This window comes from Corapipo altera, unplaced genomic scaffold, assembly GCF_003945725.1.
Source record: "Corapipo altera isolate COAL_440 unplaced genomic scaffold, ASM394572v1 271, whole genome shotgun sequence".
In the NCBI taxonomy this organism is placed as follows: domain Eukaryota; kingdom Metazoa; phylum Chordata; class Aves; order Passeriformes; family Pipridae; genus Corapipo; species Corapipo altera.
The window spans coordinates 4,073,931-4,099,345 of NW_020884935.1; the positions used below are offsets into that span (position 1 = coordinate 4,073,931).

The following is a 25,415-nucleotide window of genomic DNA, read 5'->3' on the forward strand; positions in this document are numbered from 1 at the left end:
ACCAAACACCAGAGACAGGCACAGCCCTCACACCACCACACCAAACATGAGAGACAGGCACAGCCCTCACACCAATTCATATATTGTTACCAACGGAAAATATTTTGTATTTCTAAAATAAACATCAGTAGAAATAAAATCATTCATCCTCTCTACCCACCTCCCCGAACCTTCAAATCGTCTCTTTTCCCCAGGAATTGTGAAAGGTTTTGCAACATCAACCATGAAAGTTAAAAATTTCAAAGTGGCTGATGGGTCACGTGAGAGGAACATATAAAAAAAAATACCAGGAGAATCAAAAGCAGAGATGAGTTGTCAAAATATTTAGATAAACCATTCAGGTATTTTTGATGCCAGATCTGGATGTGATTTTTGTAGTTTAAAGTTAAAATTTAAGAGACCTACCTTATATTCCCATTGTTTGTGGCATACTGAATATGACGACAGATATGCTCAAACATTTCCTGTGCTGTTTTACAGTCCCGTGCATCAAACACCTGCATGTTTCCAACAGAATTGTAAAGAAGAAAACTTATTTTGAGACAGTAATGAAAGCTTGTTATTTTTCCTGTGCATTTAAGGACAGGAAAGATTGTAGCTTCATTAGGAAAGGTTCATTTTTACAGTCTTTATATGCATCATTTTCACACACAACAATCCTCCAAGGACCAAAACATGCACCTGGTTCCATGACACACCTGGTTCCTGCACTTGCACTCCCACACATTTTCATTCAGCTGTGAAACAGAGAACTACAAAAAATGATCTTATGAATAGTAGGGAGTCCTCCTTGGAGCAATGGCATGTTCTACCAAAGTAAAGGACATTTTTCCATTTCCCAGCAGAGACTATTTGGCCCATAACCTCTGGATCCTTAGCTTACCTGTAGATTGGACCACTGGATTCTCCCAATGCACCTGGGTGCGTTCCTCCAGGCCTGTTTGGCAGCAAAGGTCAGCTCATCCTTTGTCAGATGGTAGGTTCCTGTAGTTTCTATCTCCCTGGTCACTGTTTCCAGCCGGCCTGGGTATTCTTCCATTTTTGATCTTTTGAACAGGAAACAGCCATGAAAAGAAACAATGAGAATTTCATGACTCAGAACTGATTCGAAGTGCAGACATTCTCTTTATGTTCAGGGTCAAGAACACCCCAGACATTGCTGAAGCCATGAAGCTTGTGAGCATCCTTCTGCACGAGCAGACTTCCACTGGCAGCACTGCTGTTACCTGCCTGAATGCAAGGGAGAGGATTTCCAGGGAGGGCATTGGCATCTGGGTAGGCTGAGATAGGAAAAGTCTGAATAAACACTGAGAAACCTGTTGCTGTTATAAATCTGCACTCGCTGCATGTAGACATAAATGACTCTACCCTTTATGAAAACCTCCACTGCCTCACAAAGGCAGCAGTTTCACTGGGCTGCAGGTGCAGAAGGCACTGTCACTGCCCCCACCTCCCTCCACTGCACCCCACTCCTGTCCCCAGGCACAGCTGTCACCCAGTGCAGCTCTCTGGGGGCTGAGAGTTTGACCAAAAGGCAGAGGGGATTCCAGGTAATGGGATAAGTTAAGTCCACAGGACTCTGACTGAGAACTGCAGAGGAGGATTGTTTCTGGCTTTAGAATTTCAGGACTTCTGTCCCTATGGAGTGTGAATGACAGTTCACTGGCCTCATGAAGAAATGAACACACTAGAAATTTCAGTAGTGACACCATCCTTTCACCACCCAACACATGCAGGAATTTTTCACAGGCTTTTCTGTAAAGGTTTTCAGTTTAAATTTGGATTTTGTAGATTAATTTGGAAAAAAAAATTGTCAAATCACAAGCAAATGAAAACCAGAGAGAGTTTTGTGCCAAAGGTAGGATGACAGTGACTGTCCTCTCAAAGTTCCATTATTGTCACAGGGACACAGCTCTTCTGAGCAAAATAAGTAGGATTTTCATTCCTAAGAGGAAGTGCTGAGCAATTCCTTTGTCAGGGAAACCAACTCTAAAATTCTTTAGCTTGATAACAGAGAGTGAAGTCAAAACATTAGAAAATATCTATCACAGCACAGACAAAAATTGTTTTGTTTGCTTACAGACAGAATGAAACTAGCCTGCACTGTCTGAGAGTTTTCACATTTTCAGCAAGATGAAAGATCAAGGGCAAGCATGTAAGATACTGTAAATCAATGTGATCAAACAGCCATAAGCAGAGACACAGAGATGTGGCAAGTACAGCCTGTGTGTATGACAGGGACTTTCAGAAAGATTCAGAGGGAAGAAAGCTTTGTAGAAGAGTTCAAAGCATCTAAAGAAGTGGCCACTATTTGGGTGAGCCCCTTGAAAGTTTGATAATGTTTGATAATGTTTGGGCAAACACTGAATTGTTGCTTGAAAGCTCGTCAGGTGAAATGTCACTGCAAACTCTTGCACCTCAACCAGCTGTCCCAGCATTTCCTGCAACAAGATGCCTCTGCACCATGACCACTTTTGTGAGAACCTCTTGGCATGCTCACTGAGCTTATGCTGATAGCACAGAGCAAGGCTGAGAAGCAAGACTGGCTAAAGCCTTGAGAGGAACACAGAGAAAAGGTACTTGGAACAGCACAAACAAAACACATTATCCACATTATTCACGTCTCAGACTGATCTGAGTGGAGCTAATCTCAACCCATGCCAAGAAAACAGCAGGTAACACCCTGTAAGAGAGCCCTCAATGCACTGGGATGTAGCACACTCTAAAGGGATGGGGCTGAGCAGTGCATGGTACAGAGTCCATTCCTGTGTTCCCAACCCCCTGCATTGGCACAAAGAGCATATGAAGTTCAGGGGTAATTTTATTTAGCTTTTCTAACAGTCCTTATGTAGTTTTTAAATGCATGCTATGTAACAGGAACCTCCTCGAGTCTCACACACAGGTAGGGAGAGAACTTTTTTATACCAAAAATAAAGGTAAATTGGCTTACTCTTTAAATGAACTGTAGTACTGCTTGAGAAAGTCTATTGCCTGAGGCAAAAGCTCTTCCAGTGGAACTGGCCCATCTCTGGTCCCTCTCACCTGGCCCTTTGGGGTCATGAGTGACCCTTGGCAGGCTTTGGTCTGGCAATTCATAACCTGAAAAACAATAAAATGTCAAAACCCAATGTTGGACTCTATATTTTTTCAAAGTGCTGAAAAATTCCTGTTCAGATTTCTGTATTTCACCTCCTTTGCTGTCAGGTGTAGTGTGTCAAGAAAGCTGGATCCATTTTCCAAGTTTCTTATTCTTAAATGTCTTGGACATCTTGATATTTGGTTTGATACTTTGGTATCACTTTGAGGAAAGTTCTGGACAGAGAAAAGATAAAAATGTATACTGGCTTCAGATCTATTAAACATCTTGAAGTTTCATTTTAAAGTTTATTTGACCATCAAAAGGCTACAGATAAATTCAAGAAACTAGATATGTGATCTGCTCCAACATGAATATGTGTTTGACTACAAAACTATTGAGCTAATCAACAGTTTGACATGGAATGGGGGAAAAAAGTATTTTTGTACTAATCAAACAGTATCTGCCACTGCAAACACCTTTATAATTTCAGCAAGGCCTTGCCTCTGAACATAATAGTTGCAGCCTCAGGAAAACAGTGCACCAGGCAATTTTAGAGACAGGAGAGGTTTGTTACTAAAGGCTGGGTCTGCAAAGGTGAATAAAGGAATCAGCCACCCCAATCCCCACAGGCTCACCTCTTCCCTTAGGTATTACCCAGGATCCCTTTAGGTCAGAAAAGAACTTTCACCCAAAATTCTCCCAGCAGCTCTAACCTCCTGCAACCACAGTCAGGCCTCACAGAGAACTCTGAGCAGTTTTGAGCAGCAGGCCCCACTCTTGAACTGCTGTTATCAAACAAAGATGCTGGAACACACCTCTCCCTCCTCCCCGGTCTTTGCCGAAGTCACGACGGGCAGCACCTTGATCTGCTTCTTGCTTGGATCATACAATTTGGTATCATCCTTTTCTAAGCTTTAAAAGGGAGAAAGAGAATTTAGTATAAGGTGACATGCTTGGGTTTGATTAGTTTTGTCCTCAGCATCAGCGGGGAGATGCTCAGCACTGTCTCGGAAAGTTGTGCTGAGCCCGTAAGCCAAGCAGGGAGGGGAGCAGTGGACCAGGAGTCAAAAGTAAAGCCAGAGTGTCACCCTTCCCAGGGCACTGTGTGGGAAGGAAAGCAACAGATATGAAACCTGAAATAATTAACAGCTCGCAGACTGAGAAATTTGAGATGCATCTGCAACTTATTTTATACAGCGCCTTGTATGAATTGCATCACAGAAATACTTTACCAACTTAATTACAGCGTAAATAATCACTTTGCTATTTTTATAGCACACAAATGCCTCCTGATAATACATGAAACCATTACAATACCAAATAAATTTAGAACCATGAAAGAGAAAGCAAGATGATTTATATCCTCAATGACTGTATAACTTAAACACAAAAGTTTAATGTCCATTACCAAGTAACACCACCCAGGGACCCCCAGGGACAATAATTTTGTTAATATTAGTGTTTTGGAAACACATTACAGGTTTCTCCAGAACCCAAACTACTTAATATCTTCCCTTTTGAAATGAAAAATAAACTATGAAAGTATTAAAGGACCAGGATCTTACCCACGGATCTTCCTATTTTTCTCCACGTTGTTATTGAAATCCTTCTCTCCAGAGCACTGGCTCTTGGCAGCACGAGATTTGAACACAAACTGCCAGGGGCACAGCATTTTGTATGCTTTACTTGTGGTCTTAGTTCACAGTGCTGAAACCTTGTTCTGTGTGTTGTGGGAACACTTCTGAGGACACAGAAAACCCAACAAGGTCAGTTTTTACCCAAGAGGGTAACTCCCTTTAACATCACTTAGAAACTCCCCAGACTAACTGATCTGACCTAACTAACATCCTGTTTTTAAATGACAATTGCTTGACACTCAGAGTAGGGATACCTAAACTACCACTGCTTTGTCAGTGTAATGCTGCAGCCATGTATTAATCTAAAATACTGGCAAGAGAATTTCAAACATCCCCCAGTCGTGTAAAGCAGCAAAAATCGGTGTCTGAGCAGACCATAAGCTTAGAAAAGGGATGTGAAATGTTGCTGTGTTATCCACACATCACACAGTAATGAAGAAAGAGAGAAAGAAAGAAAGAGAGAAAGAAAGAAGGAAGGAAAGAAAGGTTAGAAAAAGAGAAACAGAAAGAGAAAAAAGGAGGAAAAACCCCAAACAAACATAAAAACAATACACAAAGAGAAAAAGGAGGAAAAGGAAAAAAAATTAAGAAAAAGAGGAAAAATTATAATAGGGAAAAAAAGAAAAAAGAAGAAAGAGAGCAGACTCACTTTTCCCTTCACTGCATCAGAGTAAGAACCTGCTTTGTGTTCTGCATCCCAGGGTTCTGTGGATAACATTGGCAGTGTTACCTGTTATATGCACAGACCTTTAAATCAGCAGAAAGGGGGGACAAAGTTTTCAGAGCAGCTAGACAGTTTGGGATAGAGCAGGAGACTGAGTCCAACACTTTGCTCCTAATACAGAAAGAAACATACAGTTTGTCATATAATTACTTCACCTGTGAGCTGCAGTAAATGAATGACAGAATGAACAGCTGGCCACAGTGATTCTTACCGGGCTCTGTGAGGTGCTCCCAACCCAGCCAGGAGAGGCTCTTCTCTGTCAAAGTTTCTTGACTTTAATCTCTCAGGCTCTGTATCCCTCCTGGGAGGCAAAAGCATTTTATACTCCAGACCATGTATGCAAAACAGCTGAGTAAGGCTGGACATGGAGACTGAAAAAAAAAGGGGGATTCCCAAAATGTCCTGTATTGGAGAAGTGGAGGGTGTGTGGCTGAGCAGCATTACATAACCTGTGTGAGGAGGGCAGGGCAGCCACCAGCTCCTGATGCTGGAGCATCCCGTCCTTCCCCTGCTGCCACAGCCCTGATTCCTGCCTGTGCTCCATGGGAACGGCAGGGGATCACCTCAACACCATTTGCAACCTTGCACAAGTGTTAAAATTAAAATAAATCAATCCTGAAAGGCTTCTTACGGCTTGAGCACTGTGTGGCCAGTCTCCATGCCTGTACATTACCTACAGCTGCAGGAAGAGAGTGAGCAACTTCAAGAGAAATTCTACATAGCCACAGAACTTCACAATGTGGGCCAGGAAAGCATCTAATCAGGTGATTGTAACTAAGGACAGGTATTTTACATAACTATACTCCCTCCTTACTTTTGATCAAGTTTACTCAACAGAGTATGTGCAGAATTCCTTGCTCTCCAGAGCTGCCTGTTCTGCCTGTTGCTGCCTGCAAGCTTTGTCCCCTGGTGCTTTTCCAAAGCACTAGGAATACTAGAAGGAAACTGCAGTCCCTGCAGTGTAAACCATAGCCACTGTGCTGTACGTGGGAATAGCAGCAGGACAGCTGGGTAGGACTGTTGAGCTGATTTTCAATGTTAGATAACACGTACCTATTACAAAGCCAGGCTTCTCCTGCAGCCTGGAAGGCACAAGCCCTCCAGGACCAGGGCTGGCAGCAGTGCCAAGTGCTGCCAGGCACCTGCAGCCCAAAGAGCAGTGCCAGGCCAGGGCACCAGCAGGGATTTTGACTTGCTTTATTTGTTCCTTGGATAATATCATGTATGGCTATTTTAAGGAATCTGTTTACAATCTAAAGATGCTGACTAATATGAGGTCCAGTGTGGCACAGTGATAACCAGAGAGATTTACAGGTGCCGACCGACCCGAGATCTACAGAAATGAGGCCCAAGGCAGAGAGAGAAATGAGGAAATGCACGTTCATTTTTCACCTGTCACACTTGTATTGGACGAGCTCGGGCAAGGTGTTTTCTCCTCCCTGTGTCTAGTTTCTGTGTTTGAAAAGTTCTTGTATAAAGCACTGCTAGAGGCAAAGCAAGTGCTGTGCACACGTGTTCATGCACAAGATCCCCTGTATATAATCCAGGGTTGCTAGACATCAGACTCTTGAAAAATAGACCTGAGTTTTCTGAGCATTCATCTTCTTGGCTGTATCAAGCCTGTGCTGCTTTGCATCCACTTCTCGTGGATTTTCACAACTGGATTTTTTCTTTAATTTGATGCCTTTTCTCTCATCAGAATTAGAGGCGACATCCCTTTGTTTAAAATATCCCAGACATCTAATCAGCAGCAGAAATGATGTGTGAGCTGTGTCTCAATGTCATGCCATGAAGTTCTGGCTTGACATTCTTCTTTGCATTTGCTATTTTTTCAGAGTTTAAAAATCCTATTTGCATCCTTCCCATTCTTATTAACCTCACTTTTCTACAGAGCCTGGGGAATCTTAATGTCTAGTACAGTAAGAAAGAACATATCTTAGTAGAAATTTAATTGAATTCAACTCTGTCCAATGGCTTCTAAGCCTTTAATATTCACCTTCCTTATTTCCCTGCGCTTGGAGACTGCTGAAATCCAGGAAAGGCTATGTAGGGATTGGATATGAAAAATCAGACTTGGGATAACCAGAGGAGAAGAAACATCTTTCCTTAGGAGAACTGTTTAAAGGATTGGCCAAGGTACAGTCATTTGGGGAACTGCTTAATCACTCCAGTTGCTCAAACAAGATCTGTTTTTTAATCACTGAAATCGGTAATAAAAGTCCCTCTGTACAGTACGAACAAGAGAGCACCATTCATTTCTCAGGTGGAGTCAGAGATTAACTAAACAAGCTCTCTGTGCACTCCTTCTACAAATATTCTACACCGCTTGGAAGGTTTTTCTTTTAGAAAATCAATTCTGCACATATTTCCTATTTTTGCACAGCCACTTCTGCCATATCAGAATGCAAGAACCAGTTGCTTTCGTTGCATTAAACTTTGATGAAAGAGGTGCCCTTTCCAAGCAGACTGTTTGACCTATTCAATGGCATGCTGACCATGCTGTCATTTGGAGTCAAATTTTGTTTTGTTTCTGAATGTGTGATGGTCTGCAGTCTCAATAATCAACTTTCTGCTATTTCCTTCCAACTAAGCTGTATTCTGTGTCTGATACTATAATATATACCATATCTGCAAGATTCTGCATTAGCTCAAGCTCTGTTTTTAAGGTTGCTGCCCTAAGCTCAGGACATCTTGAGTCTTCAAAGCAAACCTGAAAACAAGGGCTGATTTTCTCAGTTTCATGGAACCCTGAAGAGACAATGTTCAACTGTCCCAACTTTTCATAGGTTACCAGTGAATTTTTTCTAACTCTTTTTTCCCAACTAACCTAATTATTGTCAGAATGCTGCGTGTGACACCACAATAAGTACAAATAGTGGGGCCTCTGTAAACACTTGGCACATCAGATTTGTTGGGGCTTCCCTTGCCCTTTCTATGCCAAGGGTGAAGTAAGTTCCATTTCCATCTACAAACTGATGGCTCTGCCTTTATGTATTTCCTTTCCTGAGGAAACATACTCTGCTTCCTGCTTTACCACTTGATCACTGGCTGGACAGGATATTTGGTCCTTAAACCAGCAGCAGCATACAACCATTAAAAAAGGAATGGGAAGGACCCCCTCATGGCACCCGTCCATCTCCCTGCCCCAGCAGCAAGATCAGCTGCAACAAGGTATTCCTGGAGCACCAGAACACAATTGCAGGGCAGTGTGAGGAGCAGGACTGGGGCAGAACAGCTCCCTGGTAACCTGGGCTGGGACTGAGGAATCAGAGAACCAGTGGAAATGGGGCAGGAACACAAAAGGCATTTACACCCTGAAATGCACTCCCAGGTTCTGTGAAATGCTCACTGCTTCTGTCACAAGTGGCCACTTTGTGGTACAAATAACTCATTGGGATGGCATTCATTCACTTTCTGTTCCTTTTCTGGGCTGAAGTGCTGCTTCTCTACTGCCTATGAGGCTTCATTCACATTTCCCAGCTTGCTGTCACTGAACTGTTGGAGAGACATTTCCCTGGCAACACTTTAGTGTGTATTTACTTTAGTGTGTATTTCATACTGAAAAAGTTTTGTAAGACAAGTATTGTCTCTGTGCTGTCTCCAATGCCTGGCATGGCAGGCACCGAGCCACAGGAAAGCCTCTCTGGACTTTTTCAACTCAGAGGTAAATAAATACATAAATAATGGAAATGGTGAGGGTTTGTGGCACAGCCTGGGTGCCAGATCACCCTGGGATCATACCTGCAAGTCTCAGTTTGCCAGTAGCATTGCACTGCTCATCCGAAAATGTCATCTGCAAAAAACACATTTCTAGCCTCCTAATTCCTACACTAAATATTAAAAGTTCCATAAATTGCTGAGAAAGCCTGTGACACATGGGTTGTGAGGCATCCAGCAGTTGTGTGATAGGAAATTTTGAAAAGGTATAGGTGACCCACTTCTGTTGGTCTTATTTTTCAGTGCTTGCAAATCTCAAGGAGGTACATTTCAGTCACTGTCCTTAAAGCTCTCCTGAGCATGCTGAAAATGTTCTGTACTAAAGGATGGGGATAGAAACAGTGACAACTGCATGTACAAATCACACCTGGAGAATTACAGGATAATACAGACTAGTTTCCAGTTTTCTCAATCTCCACTTCTTTAAATGTCTAATGGAGTCACGTAAAGTGAAACTGGTAACTCCTATAAAAATGCAAGACTTCAGTGTTATCAATTTGTTACATTTAATTTAGAACATTAAAAACAAAATAAAAATAATTTTAAGGACACTTTCCTTCCTTATGACATTCCACCCTTAAATATATAAAAGAAATTGGGCTGTGTAAACCAACTCTCAGGGACTGTGTGTCTTAAAATGAAGATTAAGGCAATGATACAAGAGAGCTTCTCACCAGTTCTCCCTGCCTTTATTCTCTGGAACCTCCACAGATCCACTGGTTTTATTGGAAGCTTTGTGTGGTTTCTGGCAAAGAAAGATGCAATTAGTGACAATAATAACTACTGTTTAAAAAGCTGTTCCCAAATATCTCCTCTCACTGACTACTGTCAATCTTCTTTTATACTGGTTTGATTTTTCATTTCCCAAAGAACATTCATTTGGTTTAAATATTCCCCCAGACTTTGCAAGATGTCAACTCTGGTTTTTTGGGTGTGTTCTGATTGCTTACTGTTCCTTTAAGGTTTTATCATATTCACCACAAACTGGAGTCTCTTCTTCACTGGCTTCTTCATTATTTTGAAGTTTTCTTTATAAAGTGGGGATAAAAACTCTATCAAAATCAAAATAAAAGGCCCAGGCCTACGTGCTTGAAAATATGCAAATACAAGTAGAATCCCAGTCTGGACTCCTTTTTAGTTTCTGCAGATTGAAGGGACATTAAAAGCAGCAGTTGAGGGTGGGAAGGGTAACATTTCATTTGCCACCTCCTGCTCCTCAGTGGAAGGCTGCACGTCAAATGATGGCAGGGCAGGGTGGAAAATTTCCCTATGTGAACATCTGAGGGCAGAAATGAAAGTTAAGGAGAGAGCTAAATTTACAGTGTCGTGCCAGTGCCAGTAAACCCACCCCTTCCTGTCTGCTCGGGGTCAGCTCGGCCAAACTCAGATGTGCAGAAATAACAAAATTCCCTCATCAGTCACCCTTTCCAAAATTCCAATGTGTGCATATCACAACCAGAGGTGAGGAAGTGAGGCAGGGACAAAGGCAGGAGACAGTCAACAGCCAGATTTTGTGTGCCTGGCTGCACGCTGGCTCAAGCAGAAGCGTTGCTGACACCTCCTGACTCACTGCTGGGATCCTCAGCCACGGCTGCAGCAGCAAAGGCATCCTTTAGGGAAAGCATGGCCTGAGGAGGGAACTCAGGTGAACCTGAGGCAGCTGCTGGAATAGGGTACCCTGAATAGCGCTGGGATTTGTGGAAAATTCCTCAAACATAACTCCAGTAGCTGAAACAAAGTCCATAAAAAACTGACATCATGCAGAGGTTTATAGGAGAATGAAGGTTGGAAGGGATTCCCAGCATTTCATCCAGTTCAACCTCCTGCCCAAAGCAGGGTCAGCTGTGAGGTGAGGGCTTGATCCAGATTGGTCCTGAGGACTTCCAAGGAAGGAGACTGCACAACAGTCTGTTGTTACTCTACTGCTAGGTTGTCTTCATGGGGATAAAGTTTCTCCTTATACCCAGCCTGGACTTCTCATCTCAACTTTTGCCAACTGCTCCTCATCTTCCCACCAGGCACCACCACAGAGAGCCTGGCTCCATCTCCTCAGTGACCTCCTGAAAGCCACTGGAAGGCTGCAAGAGTCTTCTCCAGGCTGAACAAGCCCTGTTCCTTCAGCCTCTCCTCATGAGGCACAGGCATCACCTTGGTGGCCCTCCACTGAGCTCACTCTTCGTGTATTGGAGATCCAGACTGGACACAACAGTCCACCAGTAAAAGATGCAGATATTCCATCTGTGCTGCTTTTCCTTCCTCACTCCCTTTCTATCAGAATTCCAGGCTAGGGACATACTATTTAGCTTGGTTTTCATTCAGTGAGCAAACACTGCTGACTGAGACAACTCTTGACCGTGCTGACAGAAAGGATGGGCTCTGAAGCAACATTTGGAAGGGGGGACATCACTTGGGAGTTTGAAAAGTCACTTATTAAAAATACAAAAAAGAGATGTGGAGGAATGTGTGTTGACACAGAGCAAGATCAAATTCTAGAACATGATGATTGGCTTTATGGAGTGAGTTAAATCACAGGGGTTAATTATAATAAACAGTCCTAGTACACACATCAAAGAATCATTACAGATTAATTAGCAGGTGCTATTATTAGACATAAAAATTTTGGTCTCCATTTCCAAAAGGATAAGATGCAAAATAATTACTTCATGCAGTCTAAATGCTTCATCCAACTCTTGCAGTGAGATGTATTTGGACCACAGCCACCAAAGCCAGAGGAGCTGGTGCAGACTGTGTACTCCACTTAAGGGACAAAAATAGTAAGTTTTTTGGTCAAAAGCATGTTGTTGCCTAACCTTGTTTTTATGATGATTAGTTTTGACTTAGTCACCTGAAATCTGGCAGAAGGGAACATAAAGGGGAATTTTCTGCGTCTTTACAACACTGTCCACCAGGTTCCAGCAGCTCAAGAGCTCTCTGACCAGCCAAGCTAAAAATCATTACATCATTTCCTTCTTTCTTCTCACGTACGAGCTTTGAAGGCTTAATTGCAATCTGAGAATTCTCTGAAAGAACACACCCTCCCTCTTCCTAGTGGGGTTTTGGGGATCAATAGTTCCTGTACTCCCATGAGGTGTCTAAATCCTCATCCAACATAACATCTCTGATTCCAGCTTCCTCTCAGGTTTTTGCTTTTGAAATCCCATTTCTTTTCAATGGAAGAGCAAAGCTGCATGTGAGATGACTGGCACCCTGAAATGACTTCACACTGACAAGAGATAAATCCTCACAGGTAATGGCTTGATTTGCAGGGAAGATGGGTTCTCAAGTACCTGCTCACACAGTGTCTGACAGCTTTGGATAAGAATGCAAGAAGTGATAGTTTGTGCATGGTTTTGGTGGGGGTTTGTAATAAGGTCCTACCCAGTCAGATGATCATTTTGCAAGACACACAGCATCCAATCTCTGATTAACCAGCAGAAGTCAGTGCACCATGGAGAAGGAAGGACTCAGGTCAGTGGTAAATGGGAGCAGTATAAACCATTGATCTGCAAACCATCAACTCATTTTAAAATAGACTGTAGGTTTTAATACTGATAAAGTTGAAATCAAGCAAAAAGGAAGGTGGTTATTCAGCACTGAAAGCAGCAGCAGGACCCTTAATACTTATTTTTCCAAAAGAGCATATGAGCATGGGAAAAGAAAGCAACTAATTAATGGACAGAGAAACTTGAGAATTCTTTCTGCCCTGCCTTCATGTAGCAGCTGTAACAAGGAGTGATGCCTCTGGGCCCAGACTCCAAGCTGACTTGCTGAGGATGTGCTGGCCTTCAGCATCAGACCCACCTCTTGAACTTGTCCATCCAGGCTGCTGCAGATGCTGTTTTGTAAAACTGCATAAACAAAACCGTTTCAATTTTAATTTTGGGAACCATGGTTAAGCACAGGCCATTTCCCTGAGTATTCAGAGCAATGAAAAATGGTGTAAGATGGTGAATGCTACCGAAGTACAGGGGATTCCTTCCCTTTGATTCCAGTGGCTTTGGCTCAGAACCCTGGAACAGCATGGGAAGGAAACATCCTGGTAAGCAACTATCTAGACTGCCTTTGTTATTACAGGCCAAGACAGAATTTGATAGAGCACAAAGGCAAGATTTGTGTCTCCCAGACAGTCTCTGTGAATTCCAGCTCTCATGGGCTCTTCAGCAGTGCCCAGGGCTGAGCTTCCTGCCAGCTGCTGAGTTCTCTTGCCCACGACAGCCCAGCTGTTCATTGCAGCTCCAAGGCTGCACCACCACCCAGACAGGGAACCCAAGACTCCACACCCTCAAACACCCAGGGCAGCACATGACAGAGCAGAACAGAACTGACCTGATGTTCCTCAGGTTAAACGGCCACACAGTGAAATGTGTAAGATTATCACTAAGTATAATGTTGAAGGTCTCCCAAGTTAAGCACCTAAAAAGCAATCTGAGAATTACTTTTGAAACTCTTGGCCATAAAGCTCCAATGTTCTCTGTGAGATACTTCCAGCTAAGAGGACAAACTTCACAGAGCTCTTGGGGGAGAGAAAGCTCCAAGGTTCAACTGCATTCTGTATTGTAAACCGTGATTAAACACACCATTTCTGTGACCTCTAAAAACAGAGAGGAAAACACAAAATAAAAGAGAAAGTAGATCTTGCAGTTGCACAATTGTGGAAAACAAAATACTCTGTTTCTCCTTGTTCCTTGTTCCACACCATCTGAGACATATCTGACTTTCTGTAGATGAAATGACTGCTAAGAAATTGAAGGCAGGCTGGAAAAATCCCAGATCTTGTGTGATTTTACTTAATGCAGAACATGAGTCAACCTCAGCAGCTGCAAGAATGTGTCAATTTTGTATCTTTTAAAATCCATTCTGTAGAAGAGTAGGAAATATTAATCAAAATGCCAGTGCTTTTCAACTTCTCTTAAGAAGGATACCAGAGACCGTGAAAAAAGCAAGCTGTAATAATAAAAAGACATAAAGTGCAGTGGGTTTTAAATAGATGAAGCTGAACTCTGGCAGAAGGAAGACTACAGGTAATAAGGCCATTCAGTCCAAACTTATCCAGCTGGAGCTGAAAAAAAAATTTTATATGGGGTAGTGATATAGCCTCAAGCTGTGCCATGGGAGGTGTCCAAGGAATGACTGGACATGGCACTCAGTGCTCTGGGCTGGGGGACAAGGGGGGGATTGGTCACAGGTTGGACTCGATGATCTTGGAGGTCTTTTCCAACCTCTGTGATTCTGTGAAATACCCAAACCAAGCTGGCTTGGAAGTTACTAACTGAAAAACCAAAAATCAAGTTAATCCTTCTCAAAATGGACCCATGCAGAACACGAAGGCAGGTTCTTCTCGGGCAAGAGGCACCCCCTTTGATAGTTACAGGATAGGTAAGTTCACTTCTTGGGCCTCCCAGCTCACAGGCAAGGACAGCAAACAGCAGCCTCAGAACTGTCCCCTTAGACCCTAGCAGTGAAGTGAGCAATGCCAGGGGCCTCTCCCTCAGCAACAAACACAAACATTGTTAAGCTCGTAGCTGCAAGTGACAGATGCCTCCCTCTGCTTCTAAACTTTTAAAAACTATTTTAAATATCAAACACAATTATGAGGAAAATACTCTTCAAAGAGCAGAGTTTTTTTAAAAGTTAATGTGTCTGCCCTGCTTAATCACAAGCTGAAAGAAGTACTTGATGATTATTGTATACTTCAGTTAACACTATTTCATAAAATATGGCTTGACAGAATTATAAGATAAATTAATCAAATAATACAAAAGTTGAAAGATGTACCAGCTGGCCCGAGCTCCAGCAGAAATCCATCAGCTCTGAGCAGCAGGGAAGGCTGCAGGAAAGGCTCTAACTCAGTGGCCACTGTGGGTCCCTGTCCAGCCATTTCTGGGTGTCAGTGACTTGCTTCAGAACACTGCTCTGGCCAGGAGACTGCTCACCTCAAACACACCTCTGCTAATTGGGGTGACACTGAGGGACACAACGTAGTGGAGCATAAAGCTCTAAAGACTCCTTCTTACAGTTTAAGGCCAAGGGCTCTCATAAGGAATAAATATTATGATACTGAATGTTTAAGACTCACAGATGTTTTGCTGCCTGTTCAGTTTGCAGCTTATCAGAGCTTCATATGAAGGTACAATTTATCATGCCAAGTTAAAAGCTATTACAAATAAGAAACTGTTTCCTTTAAAAAAGATCAGAGTGAATATTATTTGTTTCTCCCAGAAATAGTGTGTATTCCTGTTCTGTACAGTATCACAGTAAAGATCACTTCCTTATGACATTTGAAAATGAGCCAAACACTATGGAAGAGAGGTTTTTGTTTAGCATCAAATCCTGAAGCTCAAGTGTCTCTAAACAAAAAGCCTGTGACATAACAAACCAAGTGAGAAAGAGTTTACAAAGTGCTAAAGAATGATTTAAAGAACATTCAATTACTGACAAATGGTGGTAAGCAAGGCCTGGCCTGGGTTGGAAGAATTCTATTCAGTACCCACAGAGCTCAAATGACTTTCGGTGGTGAGAGTGAATTGAAATCAGTAACACTTCTGACAGAGGAATGTGAGCAGAGGTACATGTGTCTTGAGCCACGTGAAGAGCAGAATGCTATCCTGTATTTTACATTAATCACACACTCACACAACCTTTTCCATACCAAAACCTGAAATGAATAAATAAATTTAAAAAAAAATTAAAAAAAAGGGAAAAACTTTCACTAGACAGAAAGTTTCTACATGAGGCTCCAACGCTGGCAATAACCAAAGCAGTCTTTACCATCTGTCTGAGAGCTTAAGAGCAGGAACCAAAACACTAAACAAAACACATTGACCAACCACTGCCACTGCTCCATTTTAGGCACGTTAGTTCCATTTTTGTAATGTACAGATTATTTCCACATAATTTCAGCTTTAGGTTCCCAAGGTCATGTATACACAGAACAGAAAGTGCAGCACCAGCATTGGTTCTGGCCTTAGACTGGATGTTGATAAGTCTGTAACATGATCTAAATGATTTGTTTCTCCATACTGCAAGAATGTAAAGCATGATTTCACCCTGTTAAACACAAGTCTCCCAACTGTCTTTCCTTGGTCTAATGTTTGTCTTGTATAACAAGCCTCCTGTGAAACTCTCTACCTCCTTAACCAAGAGTTGCCTGTACACAACCTTTGAAGAGTTAAGTCCACTCAACTCTGAATTGTAGAGTACTTAGGAGAAGTTATTGACTCAAGATCTTACTGTAACCAGCTGCAGAAGTGTTGTTAGCAGAATGTAGTTATTACATTTGTGTAAACACAATGCAAACCCCGGGCTAGGTGGGGGCACAGGATCCTATTCCACACTGAAACTGATGCTGGCATCACTTACTGCAGGAGCAGTCACCAGGGAGGCCACAAAAACGGGGCTTGGACACACGACACAACCTTCTGACCAGCCCTTAATCATCCAGCTACTGCAATCACCTATCAGCAGGCCATCACTTACCAGAACTCGGGCAGAAATGGGTTCCTCATTTCAGTAAGAGAAACTAAAGCTTCCAAATGGGTTTGTCTCCTTTTACTGACATTATGCCTTGCCTTGTCACCAGCTTAATGAACACCAGGAGCTGTTTTAGCCTCTGCAATAGTAATTTCAGGGCACAACACAGACTCTTTGATCTGCCAGCTTCATGCTCAGAGATTCTGGATGACTGAAAATGGAAGCACAGATGCACCAGTGTATTTGGGATTGATGTTCTGATCCCCATTGCCATGAGAGAACCCAGGAGCAGCTGCCTGTGGCCATGTTCTGTCTCCCAGTGGGCCCCATTAGAGCCGCTGGCAGTGATCGCTGGCATTGGGAACAGGGAACATTCCTGAGGCTCAGCAGGGCTGGGTGGCAAAGAGGCAGAAAGCTGCTCAAACAAAGGTGAAGAGAACTCCAGTCACACAGGTCAGTGAGTGGTAAATTTGGCCAAGTCCAGGATTCAACGACTTCGGAGCAGAAGTTTTCTGAATAATAATTTTGGTCGAAAGTATTGAAGCTCTGCCCAAATCTCCTCTCGGAGTTCAGGTTCTCATCTACATCTGGGTTAACATAACATCTTGGGACTCAACTTATGCTGCTGGAGAATGGAATTTGTATAATGTCTTGAAAACACAAAAGCCTCAGCTCTGCAGCTGAATGACTCTTCAGCCCAGTCACTACAGAGACATGTCTGAGACACCGGTATTACTTTCACTTTCAGGGAAGTAAATAGTTGTTTGCATCATTTCTCCTCAAGAAAATTATTTGTATATTGAGTAAGTAATCTTCACACTTTTGCTCTATTAAAAGGTTACTATTTTGAAAACCAGATTATATTTGTATGAAAAAACCCCCAACAAAAATCCCTCAGACATATCCTCATGCCCTCCAGCTGAATCACTCCTATCAAAATATTTAGTCATGATGTCTCCTGCTCACCAACCATGTCCCTCCTCTGTGCCCTACCGAAACTGAAAGCTCCACCACTTTCCAAAACCTAAAATTCCCAGATCCTGGTCCTCCCATATCAGTTCCTCTATCATACCTTTGGTCTGATGTTCTCAGCTGGCACCTTGGACATTTGGAGCTGCAGACATGTCCCAGTTGCATCTTCCAGCTCCTTGGTGCTTTCACTCCTGAACTAGCCATAAATTAAATAACAGGCATGTAAGAGTGATTTAAACACATGTAATTATCCTATTTTGTAACTGAACAAAATATTACGTCTCACACTATCAAAAGTCAGGCAATTAAAGCCATAGAGGGTTGCTGAGCACTCTACATTTAAAGTTCAGGAAACTGCCATGTTTCCATACACTGCTAATCCCACTAAGGCTGTAATTTTCACTGCTGCAGTGATACAAAGTTCGGTGCATCTCCAAGCTGCAGACCAAACACACAGCACAGGCCTGGAGTACAGCAGGGGTCACCTGTGTGCTGCTCTGATCAGAGGCAGCACACTCAGACAGCTGCTATCAAAAATGCTGGAGCTTTTCTATTAGTGTTCAGTATCACACTGGATATTCCTTGTTGGTCAAGCTTTCTGTGCCTTGCCAAGGTTGAAGCTTTCTGTGTTCTACCTTACACCAAATTATTTTGAAAGTTTAAACCAAAATGACTGCACTTTCAAAAAAATTTACGCAAGAGGCTTTCCTTACATAGAAAAACACCTGCTCTGCTGAGAAACTCTATTACCTTCCTGCTTTACCTGAAATGAAGCAGAAGGCTGGCCCCAGCATAACACCTGAGTATGTTCTGATGCACTTGACTGAAAAGGATTTGAAGAGAAGAAATAAGTGGGGTAGAGAGATAAGATGAGAACAGAATTGAGGAATATGTAAAACAAGGACAATAAAAGTTAAGGGTGTATAAGGTGATGTGAAAGACGTGGGAGCAGAGAGAGGAACAACAGTGGTGATGGCAGAGGGAAGAATAAGAGGACAGGAATTCTTGGAGAGGAGGGTTAATGCTATCAGAGACAAAGGGTTTTTTTGGTACAATACAGATGTTCGCTTACAGCCCCATTTCTGATCCAGCGCTTCCCAAGCTCTGCGGGTGCTGCGAGCAATTTGTGCGGGCCCGCCCCGCCACCCGCCGGCGGAGCGCGGAACTGCGGCGGGACCGACCGCGCTCCCACCCCGCAAAACCCACCCCGGCAGCGGAAAGACAGACGGCCTTTGGAAACGCACAGGGACTCCCAGTTTGAAAGGACATTTATTTTGTGTTCCAAAGAGCCGTGCAGGCCTTTGAGCCGTACAGCATCGCACGGGCAGTGACTGCCCCGGGCACGAACCCGAGGGAGCAGGGGCTGTTCCCGACCGAGCAGGGGCTGTTCCCGACCCAGCAGGGGCTGTTCCCGAGGGAGCAGGGGCTGTTCCCGACCCAGCAGGGGCTGTTCCCGACCGAGCAGGAGCTGTTCCCGACCCAGCAGGGGCTGTTCCCGTGGCAGCTCAGAGAGCAGTGACAGCCCCTGACTTTACTGAGACAGCCAGCAGTCCAAGAGCCCACAGAGCAGAGGGAAGATGTGGCCGTAGCATGGACGGGCAAGTGGAAATGACTGTGGTTCAGCCTTCAGAAGGGGTGAAAGTTCTCGTGGCATGCTCTCCCCTCAGCAGCCCAGGCTTTTGAGTTTGCTGTTGGATCAAACCCAGCCCTGTGCTCTGGTCATACCTCTGCTTCACTCTGAACACACCTCTGGTCCCCACAGAGGAGGATGTGACCTCTCAGAGTGACAGCTGCCATCAGTGTCACACACACACGAGCTGAACTGCTCAGTCACCGAAATCCACAGTGGCTGATGCAGGGGAGCCTTGTCACCAAAGAACCTGCAAAATGTGTCTCACACACTGCCAGGGTTGATCCAGGCCTAACACACAATGGAGGAAGTTACTCAAAGCTTAGACAAGTTTGGGCTTTAACTTAAAATTTGTGATTATACAAGGCAATAGTTTTAACCTCGACTGTGCCTTTTCATTTACACACTTAAATAGCTTCAGAAATATTAATTTAGCTTCATGACATTCCAGTGAGATATAAATTACTGTATTTGTAGTATCTAAGAGAAAACTTCAGGCAATAATTCTAATACAGCACTGGGTTTGACTGCAAGTCCTCTAAGGATGTTTACCAGTGTCCTTCTTGTCTTCATCCTTCTTCTTCTTCTGTTTTTCATACTGAAAAAAAAAAATAGTAACAGACGAAAATTTTTTTGTGGGAAAAAGCACATAACTAAGTAACAGTTCATGCTGACAAAGATTTACAACCCTCTTCATGATCCACATAAATTTACCTTTGTCTCCTTTAAGTTAGATTGACATTTGACAGGTTTTCTCTCTGCAATATAAACTAATGCTCCTTGGCAGGCACTGTGAGTGTGCCCCTCCTCTCACACCACCAGCTTTCCACAGAACCAGACTACAGCCTCTGTGGCTGAAGCAGAATGAGCCTATTCTCTTCCTTTCAGAATGAGCCTACAATTCTAATTGTAGGAGAATAAAATCAGATTCAGGCACAGTTATTGACTAGGCTGTTACTGCTGGGATTTGGCTACTGCTATAATTTCATAATCTGTGACTAATCTCTGCTTGCTCCTGTAACAATTCTCATTTGGATTTCATGGACTGGCAGAGAGAAGGATTTAACAGTCACTTGGTAAATTAAAAGCAACAGATACTTAGAGGAAGCTGAACTTCTGACTTGTTTCCTTATACTCAACGTTAACATATCACACTCCCCAGCCAGACTCAAATCCCAGGAAGCACAGGTGACTCTCAGCTGTCTAACATGAACGATCCCCATTCTTTTATCTGACAAACCAGCCTGAGTGGCATCTTCCAGTGCTGTGACAGCACAGGGGCAGATCCACTGGGTGAGAACTGTGGCACAGAGAAGCCCAGCACCACAGCTTTGCCCCTGACCTCTGCAGCCACAGGCAAGATCTGAGAAAAAACAACAGTTCTGGAAGTTCATATAAAGTGCCTACAAGGAGTGAATCTGTCAGGAAGGCAGATGCTGCATATCAATTTATGGCTTTCAAAATGCTGTATTTTGGGTTTTTTTCTCCTATAATAGGGTTATACAAGCCACCATTGCTGAAATTTAACAGAATTCTTCATGGAAACAAAGACTGACACAGGCACCAACTTAAATTGTTATTTGTTCTGAAAAAAACAATCTTTAGTTTATATTGATGAAGAGATTTTTTTAAACAAGAGCTGCCACAATCCCTATTGGTTGGGTATTTCCTTTCACCCAGACACTTCAATGTCCAGGTCAACACAAAAATTGCCTGTTCAGAACTCACTTTCCAACATTTTCTTCTTGTTTTAAACTGGGAGAAACCAAAACACAGACAATCTGAGGCACTTACTTTATTCATCACCCAGTCAGCATCTTCAATGGCTCTTTTAATGATCTGCTGGATTCGCTCAGGGTCATCTTCATCAGCATGAACTTTGAAACTCTGCAACATTCCAAGTGTCACACGGACCAGGCAACACAACAATTGTCAAAATAAGGATTGCTTTTAAATCTCAGAAAAATATTTGATGCAAAATAAACTGTTGGTCTGGAAAGGTAAAGGTACACATTGTAGCACCTGGCCATGCTATTTCCCTAACAAATCTGGTCGTATGGAATTTCATGTGAAGTATTTTACTCTTTTCATACATCATCAACAAAAACTGAAACTGTCTGGTAGGTTAAAACTGGAGAGACATGGGACAACAGGTATGATCAAAGGCATGAAATCATTTCCATATGAAGTACAGAATATGAACAGTCAGACGAGATTTACCCAGCCAGGGGGGTAGGAGATATATAGATATATATATATATATATATATTAAAAAATGACTGACAAGGAACCAGTAAGTTTGGCCCTAAAAGATGAGTTTATGGAGTAAGGAATGATTGTTCATCCTCTTGACTAAGAAAAGTATTAGAGATGAAAGCCAATAAAAATAGAATGTTTCAGAAGCACACAAAAAGTAATGCTCCTTCACATACTCCCACTATAACCCTTCAAATCCACTCATGTCTCAAGCTTGCAAAAGAATAGTCGGTATCATTTTTTTCAAGTGCCAGGAGTTATAAAAAGCTGGTGCAAAGAGTAGTAGGAGGAAACCAAGCCCCCCAGCCCCCCGTGAAGGGCAGCGAGGGCTCTGACCTGGCGGATGGCGTGTCTGTAGTGCTGGCGGACGCTCCCCTCGGGCAGGCGGCGGCAGCAGCGCAGCAGGTACCGGTACAGCTGCACCGCGCTCCGCACCCGCTCCGCGCTCGGCATCGCCCCGGCTGCGGGACAAACACACACAGCACCTCAGGGAGGGCACTGAGGACACACAGCCACAGCGCAAATAACATGAAACACTGAAAACAGGGCCGGGGAATGGAGGATCAGCAGCGTGGCTCGCAGAAGCTTTTGAAGCTGTCGCTGCCCGAGGTATCAAACCCAAAGAGCGGAGCTCGTGCAGTCACATCACTTGTGATGGGAACTTGTGATGGGATCCCAGCATTTCACAAACAGACCCCCGTGGAACCTGGTGCAGGCACACAAAGCTGTGGGGCAGCCCACAGAAAGTTTCCATGATACTTTGAGTCCTCCAACTGCTTTCCTTGAGCATCCCTAAGAGTTATCCACATGGTGACTTTCCAGAATGAGAACGCTCATAATTGCTACAAGTGGTACTGGAATTTAACAATATTTCCTATTATTGTCCTTCTGCAAAGAATGTCAAGGCTTCAGCTTGAAATAACATAGATAAGTAAAGGAGAAGACAGGCAAAAACATTGTCAGGTTTGAAATTTTCCATTTTTTTGGTAACAGCAACAGGAAAAGAACAAATCTACCAAGTTTCAACTCCATAACTATACTTAAATATTGTAACAATAAGTTCATCCAAGCTCTATAAAGTGCTAATCAAAGACTGTAAATGCCTTGTCATTTAACAGATGGTTGCCATCTGCAGAGAACTAAATTAACATTTGGAAAAAAGCATTTTATATCATTACTTTAAAGAATAAAGATAATAAATAAGCAACTGAATAATGAAGTAGGTGCGTGGCATTATTTTAGTACCTGTTATGATACTTACTCATTATTTGGAACATTTTTTTCTTTTTTCTTAAGTAATTTAAGTTCTTCAGCCACATTTATTTTGGAGTAGAACACCACAGCTATCACATGCCTGGGCTGTATATTTGCACAGACTAGATCTTGTTGCAGTGGATAAAATCTCCTCATTATGCACCTATAAATACCCATTGCAATGGGATATGTACCACTGTAATCTGTATTCTCAGCAAATGAAATGTGCCTCGAGGAGGTCGCTTTGCTCATGGCACAGACCCCCACCAGAGTCACATCTGAGCACCCCAGCCCAGGGTTTGGTCCCTGCTGAAGGGCTGTGTGAGCTCCAGCTTCCATTGATTTTCTGAATCCAAAGTACATCCTGTAATAACAGCAGCAGGAGCTGTTGCAGGGGCAGAACTCCTGATCCACTGCACAGGTGAGAGAGCTGTGGGCACACCCAGAGCTCAGGAAAACCTTCCTGCCCCCAGGAATGTGTGAGGCACAGCAATGACACGTCCCAGGCTGAGGCTGGAGGAGGAGCCCACAGGTGTGCTGGGAGCAGGGAGGAGGTGACAGGAGCCTGGCTCTGTGCAGACTGACGGAGCACAGGCTGCTTTGGAACACCAGCTCTGCAGGGACCTGCAGAAACACAGGGAATCATGGCCACTGGGTGTTCTGGAAGCCCCCAGGGAAGGGTCTGGTGACACTTCAGAAAAAGCTTTTCCAGCCTCCAAGGGGTAAGATGGCTGTCTCAAGGAAGCACTTACAAGAGTGACTGTCTCATGAGCTGATGATGCAAATTAGTAAAACTAATTCTAAGGTGCACAATGGGCTTAAGAGGCAGAAACCTCTGAAGGATGTATGTCAGAATCCCTTTCCTCCTCACTTATACTGCCATCTTCCCTTACACCTGAAATGGGTTCTGTGCAGTTCATTTGTGCCTTCTCAAAACCCATTTAGCAACACCCTGAATAATCAAAGCCCTTTGCCAAAGTATCCGTGTGCAGCAGCCCCTGGGAGGTGAGTGGTGTGCCAGCAAAGCTCCCTCATCCCAAGGAGTCAGTCCCACCTTGCTCTAGGACCTACACCTGACCACCACTCTCTGCACTTGGAGCTTCCTGAGGTGTGTCTGCTTTGGAACACTTGAGATGTTCTACCAGGAAAGTGTGAGAAATGAGGTAAGACTCCACAATGATCCCTCCTGAGAATTATTCACAGCCTAAATATGGTTTCCATTAGCTTTCATGAACAATTAGCAAACCAATCTTCCATCATGAGGGCAATAAGTTGGCTCTATGCTGCTGCTGCTGCTGCAGTCTTCTCATTCTGCTTGTTTGATTCTGTTTTTCCTTATTTGTTTAATAAAAGCCATTTGGCTTCACACACTACAGGAATTGGATACTGTTCTAAAAAAAGCCCCATATGTAGGGCAGAAAGATACTACAAAAATTGAGAAATACAGACCAAGAACTGACTTTTCAAAATGGCTTCAGTCTGCCTACTTTAATGCTCCCTCACTTTCCAAGCACACAGGATGTGCTAATTGTGGCTTTAGCTAAAGAGTTCAGCTTGGAATACAGATCAAAATACCCCCAGGCTTTAACATGTTCATCTCTTGTTTTCTTCCAATGCTTTTTTCTCTGAAATATAATTTTCTCTCTGCAATGAAACCTATGCTGGGTGTCAGCTCCATGCATTTTTGGTTTGGATTCATTTCACTTTGGCATTCAAGTACAGGAGGTGATTACACACCCAGTAGTCAGCAGAGATTCCTGCATTCCCCTCCAAGCAGCAGAAAGATAAGCAACTCCAAAATGTGACTCATAACACAGACTGAATTAATCCCTGCCCTTCTCTCCATGAAACACAGAAGGAGCAGCAAAACTAGATTCTGCAGTTACAAGCCTAAATTAGCTAGGATGATTCCAAGTCTGTGTCCTAGTTTGAAAATAGAAATGCAATCATGGAATGGTTTGGGTTGGGAAGGACCTTTAAAGTGGGTATTTGAAAATAATGTAGATTAATAACAATAAGATAAAAATAGACCCATTCCATAATCTGGAGTGTAGAAAAAGTTGGGATCTGGATACTATATCTCAAATTCAGCTTGCCTAAAATAAATAAAATATATGAGAAACATCAAAATCCACTCTTTTTTTAAATGAAAAGGATTTATGGAAGGAAAAAATTGCTCCAGTGGTAAGTCCTGCTGGTTGAAATGACAAAGCCACGTGCACATTAGAGACAGGAGGTGAAGAGATCCCTTGTGGAAGCTCAGGGCATTACCATCCCCAACCAGGACTTACCAGCAGGCAGGGAGAGCTCCAAGTGAGCAGAATCCACAGCCCATCCTGCACCTGGGGCTGAGTTAACCCCTCACTCCACTCTGTGGCAGCTTAAAAGATGCCTCGGGTCCACATTCAACTCTGACCCCAGTGCAAATTAGGACTGGGCATAGGGTTCAACCAGCTACTTCCACAGTGAGTTCCTATGGGAACAAGGTGTTTATCATCCAACACAGAAATCTGGAATATATAGTTGGATTCAAGTTGACCTGAACCTAAATGTAACTTTACACACAGGTTTTTTGGGTTAGATGCTTAGCTGGTAAGAATGGCTATAGTCCCACCGACCCTAAGAACCTGACCCTGTATTTCACACATTCCCACTAAATGCAGTGAAACACCCCAA

At 43.2% G+C, this 25,415-nt stretch overlaps 2 protein-coding genes across 3 annotated transcripts in view; both read right to left on the reverse strand.

The window, feature by feature from the left end:
• NOS2 (nitric oxide synthase 2) overlaps positions 1 to 4,792 on the reverse strand; it is a 16,421-nt gene extending 11,629 nt beyond the window's left edge. The window contains exons 1-6 of the mRNA XM_027660427.1: positions 4,645 to 4,792; positions 3,895 to 3,991; positions 3,190 to 3,312; positions 2,951 to 3,099; positions 884 to 1,046; positions 406 to 497 (exon numbers count right to left, since the gene is read on the reverse strand). Of these exons, the coding sequence (XP_027516228.1) occupies positions 406 to 497; positions 884 to 1,046; positions 2,951 to 3,099; positions 3,190 to 3,312; positions 3,895 to 3,991; positions 4,645 to 4,751 (731 nt within the window). The 5' untranslated portion in view covers positions 4,752 to 4,792. The remainder of the gene's footprint in view (positions 1 to 405; positions 498 to 883; positions 1,047 to 2,950; positions 3,100 to 3,189; positions 3,313 to 3,894; positions 3,992 to 4,644) is intronic.
• An 890-nt stretch (positions 4,793 to 5,682) lies between these two features.
• The window catches only part of LYRM9 (LYR motif containing 9), a 41,695-nt gene continuing 21,962 nt past the window's right edge, over positions 5,683 to 25,415 (reverse strand). Inside the window, exons 4-8 of one of the 2 annotated variants that reach the window (XR_003530458.1) lie at positions 21,822 to 21,946; positions 21,024 to 21,116; positions 19,782 to 19,827; positions 17,700 to 17,795; positions 13,552 to 13,570 (exon numbers count right to left, since the gene is read on the reverse strand). Coding sequence is in view for 1 of the 2 variants with exons in the window: in XM_027660434.1 (XP_027516235.1) it covers positions 5,716 to 5,741; positions 19,782 to 19,827; positions 21,024 to 21,116; positions 21,822 to 21,938 (282 nt within the window). In the remaining variant the exon portion in view is untranslated. Of the gene's footprint in view, positions 5,742 to 13,551; positions 13,571 to 17,699; positions 17,796 to 19,781; positions 19,828 to 21,023; positions 21,117 to 21,821; positions 21,947 to 25,415 lie in introns of those variants that run through there. The other variant, XM_027660434.1, reaches the window with a different exon arrangement.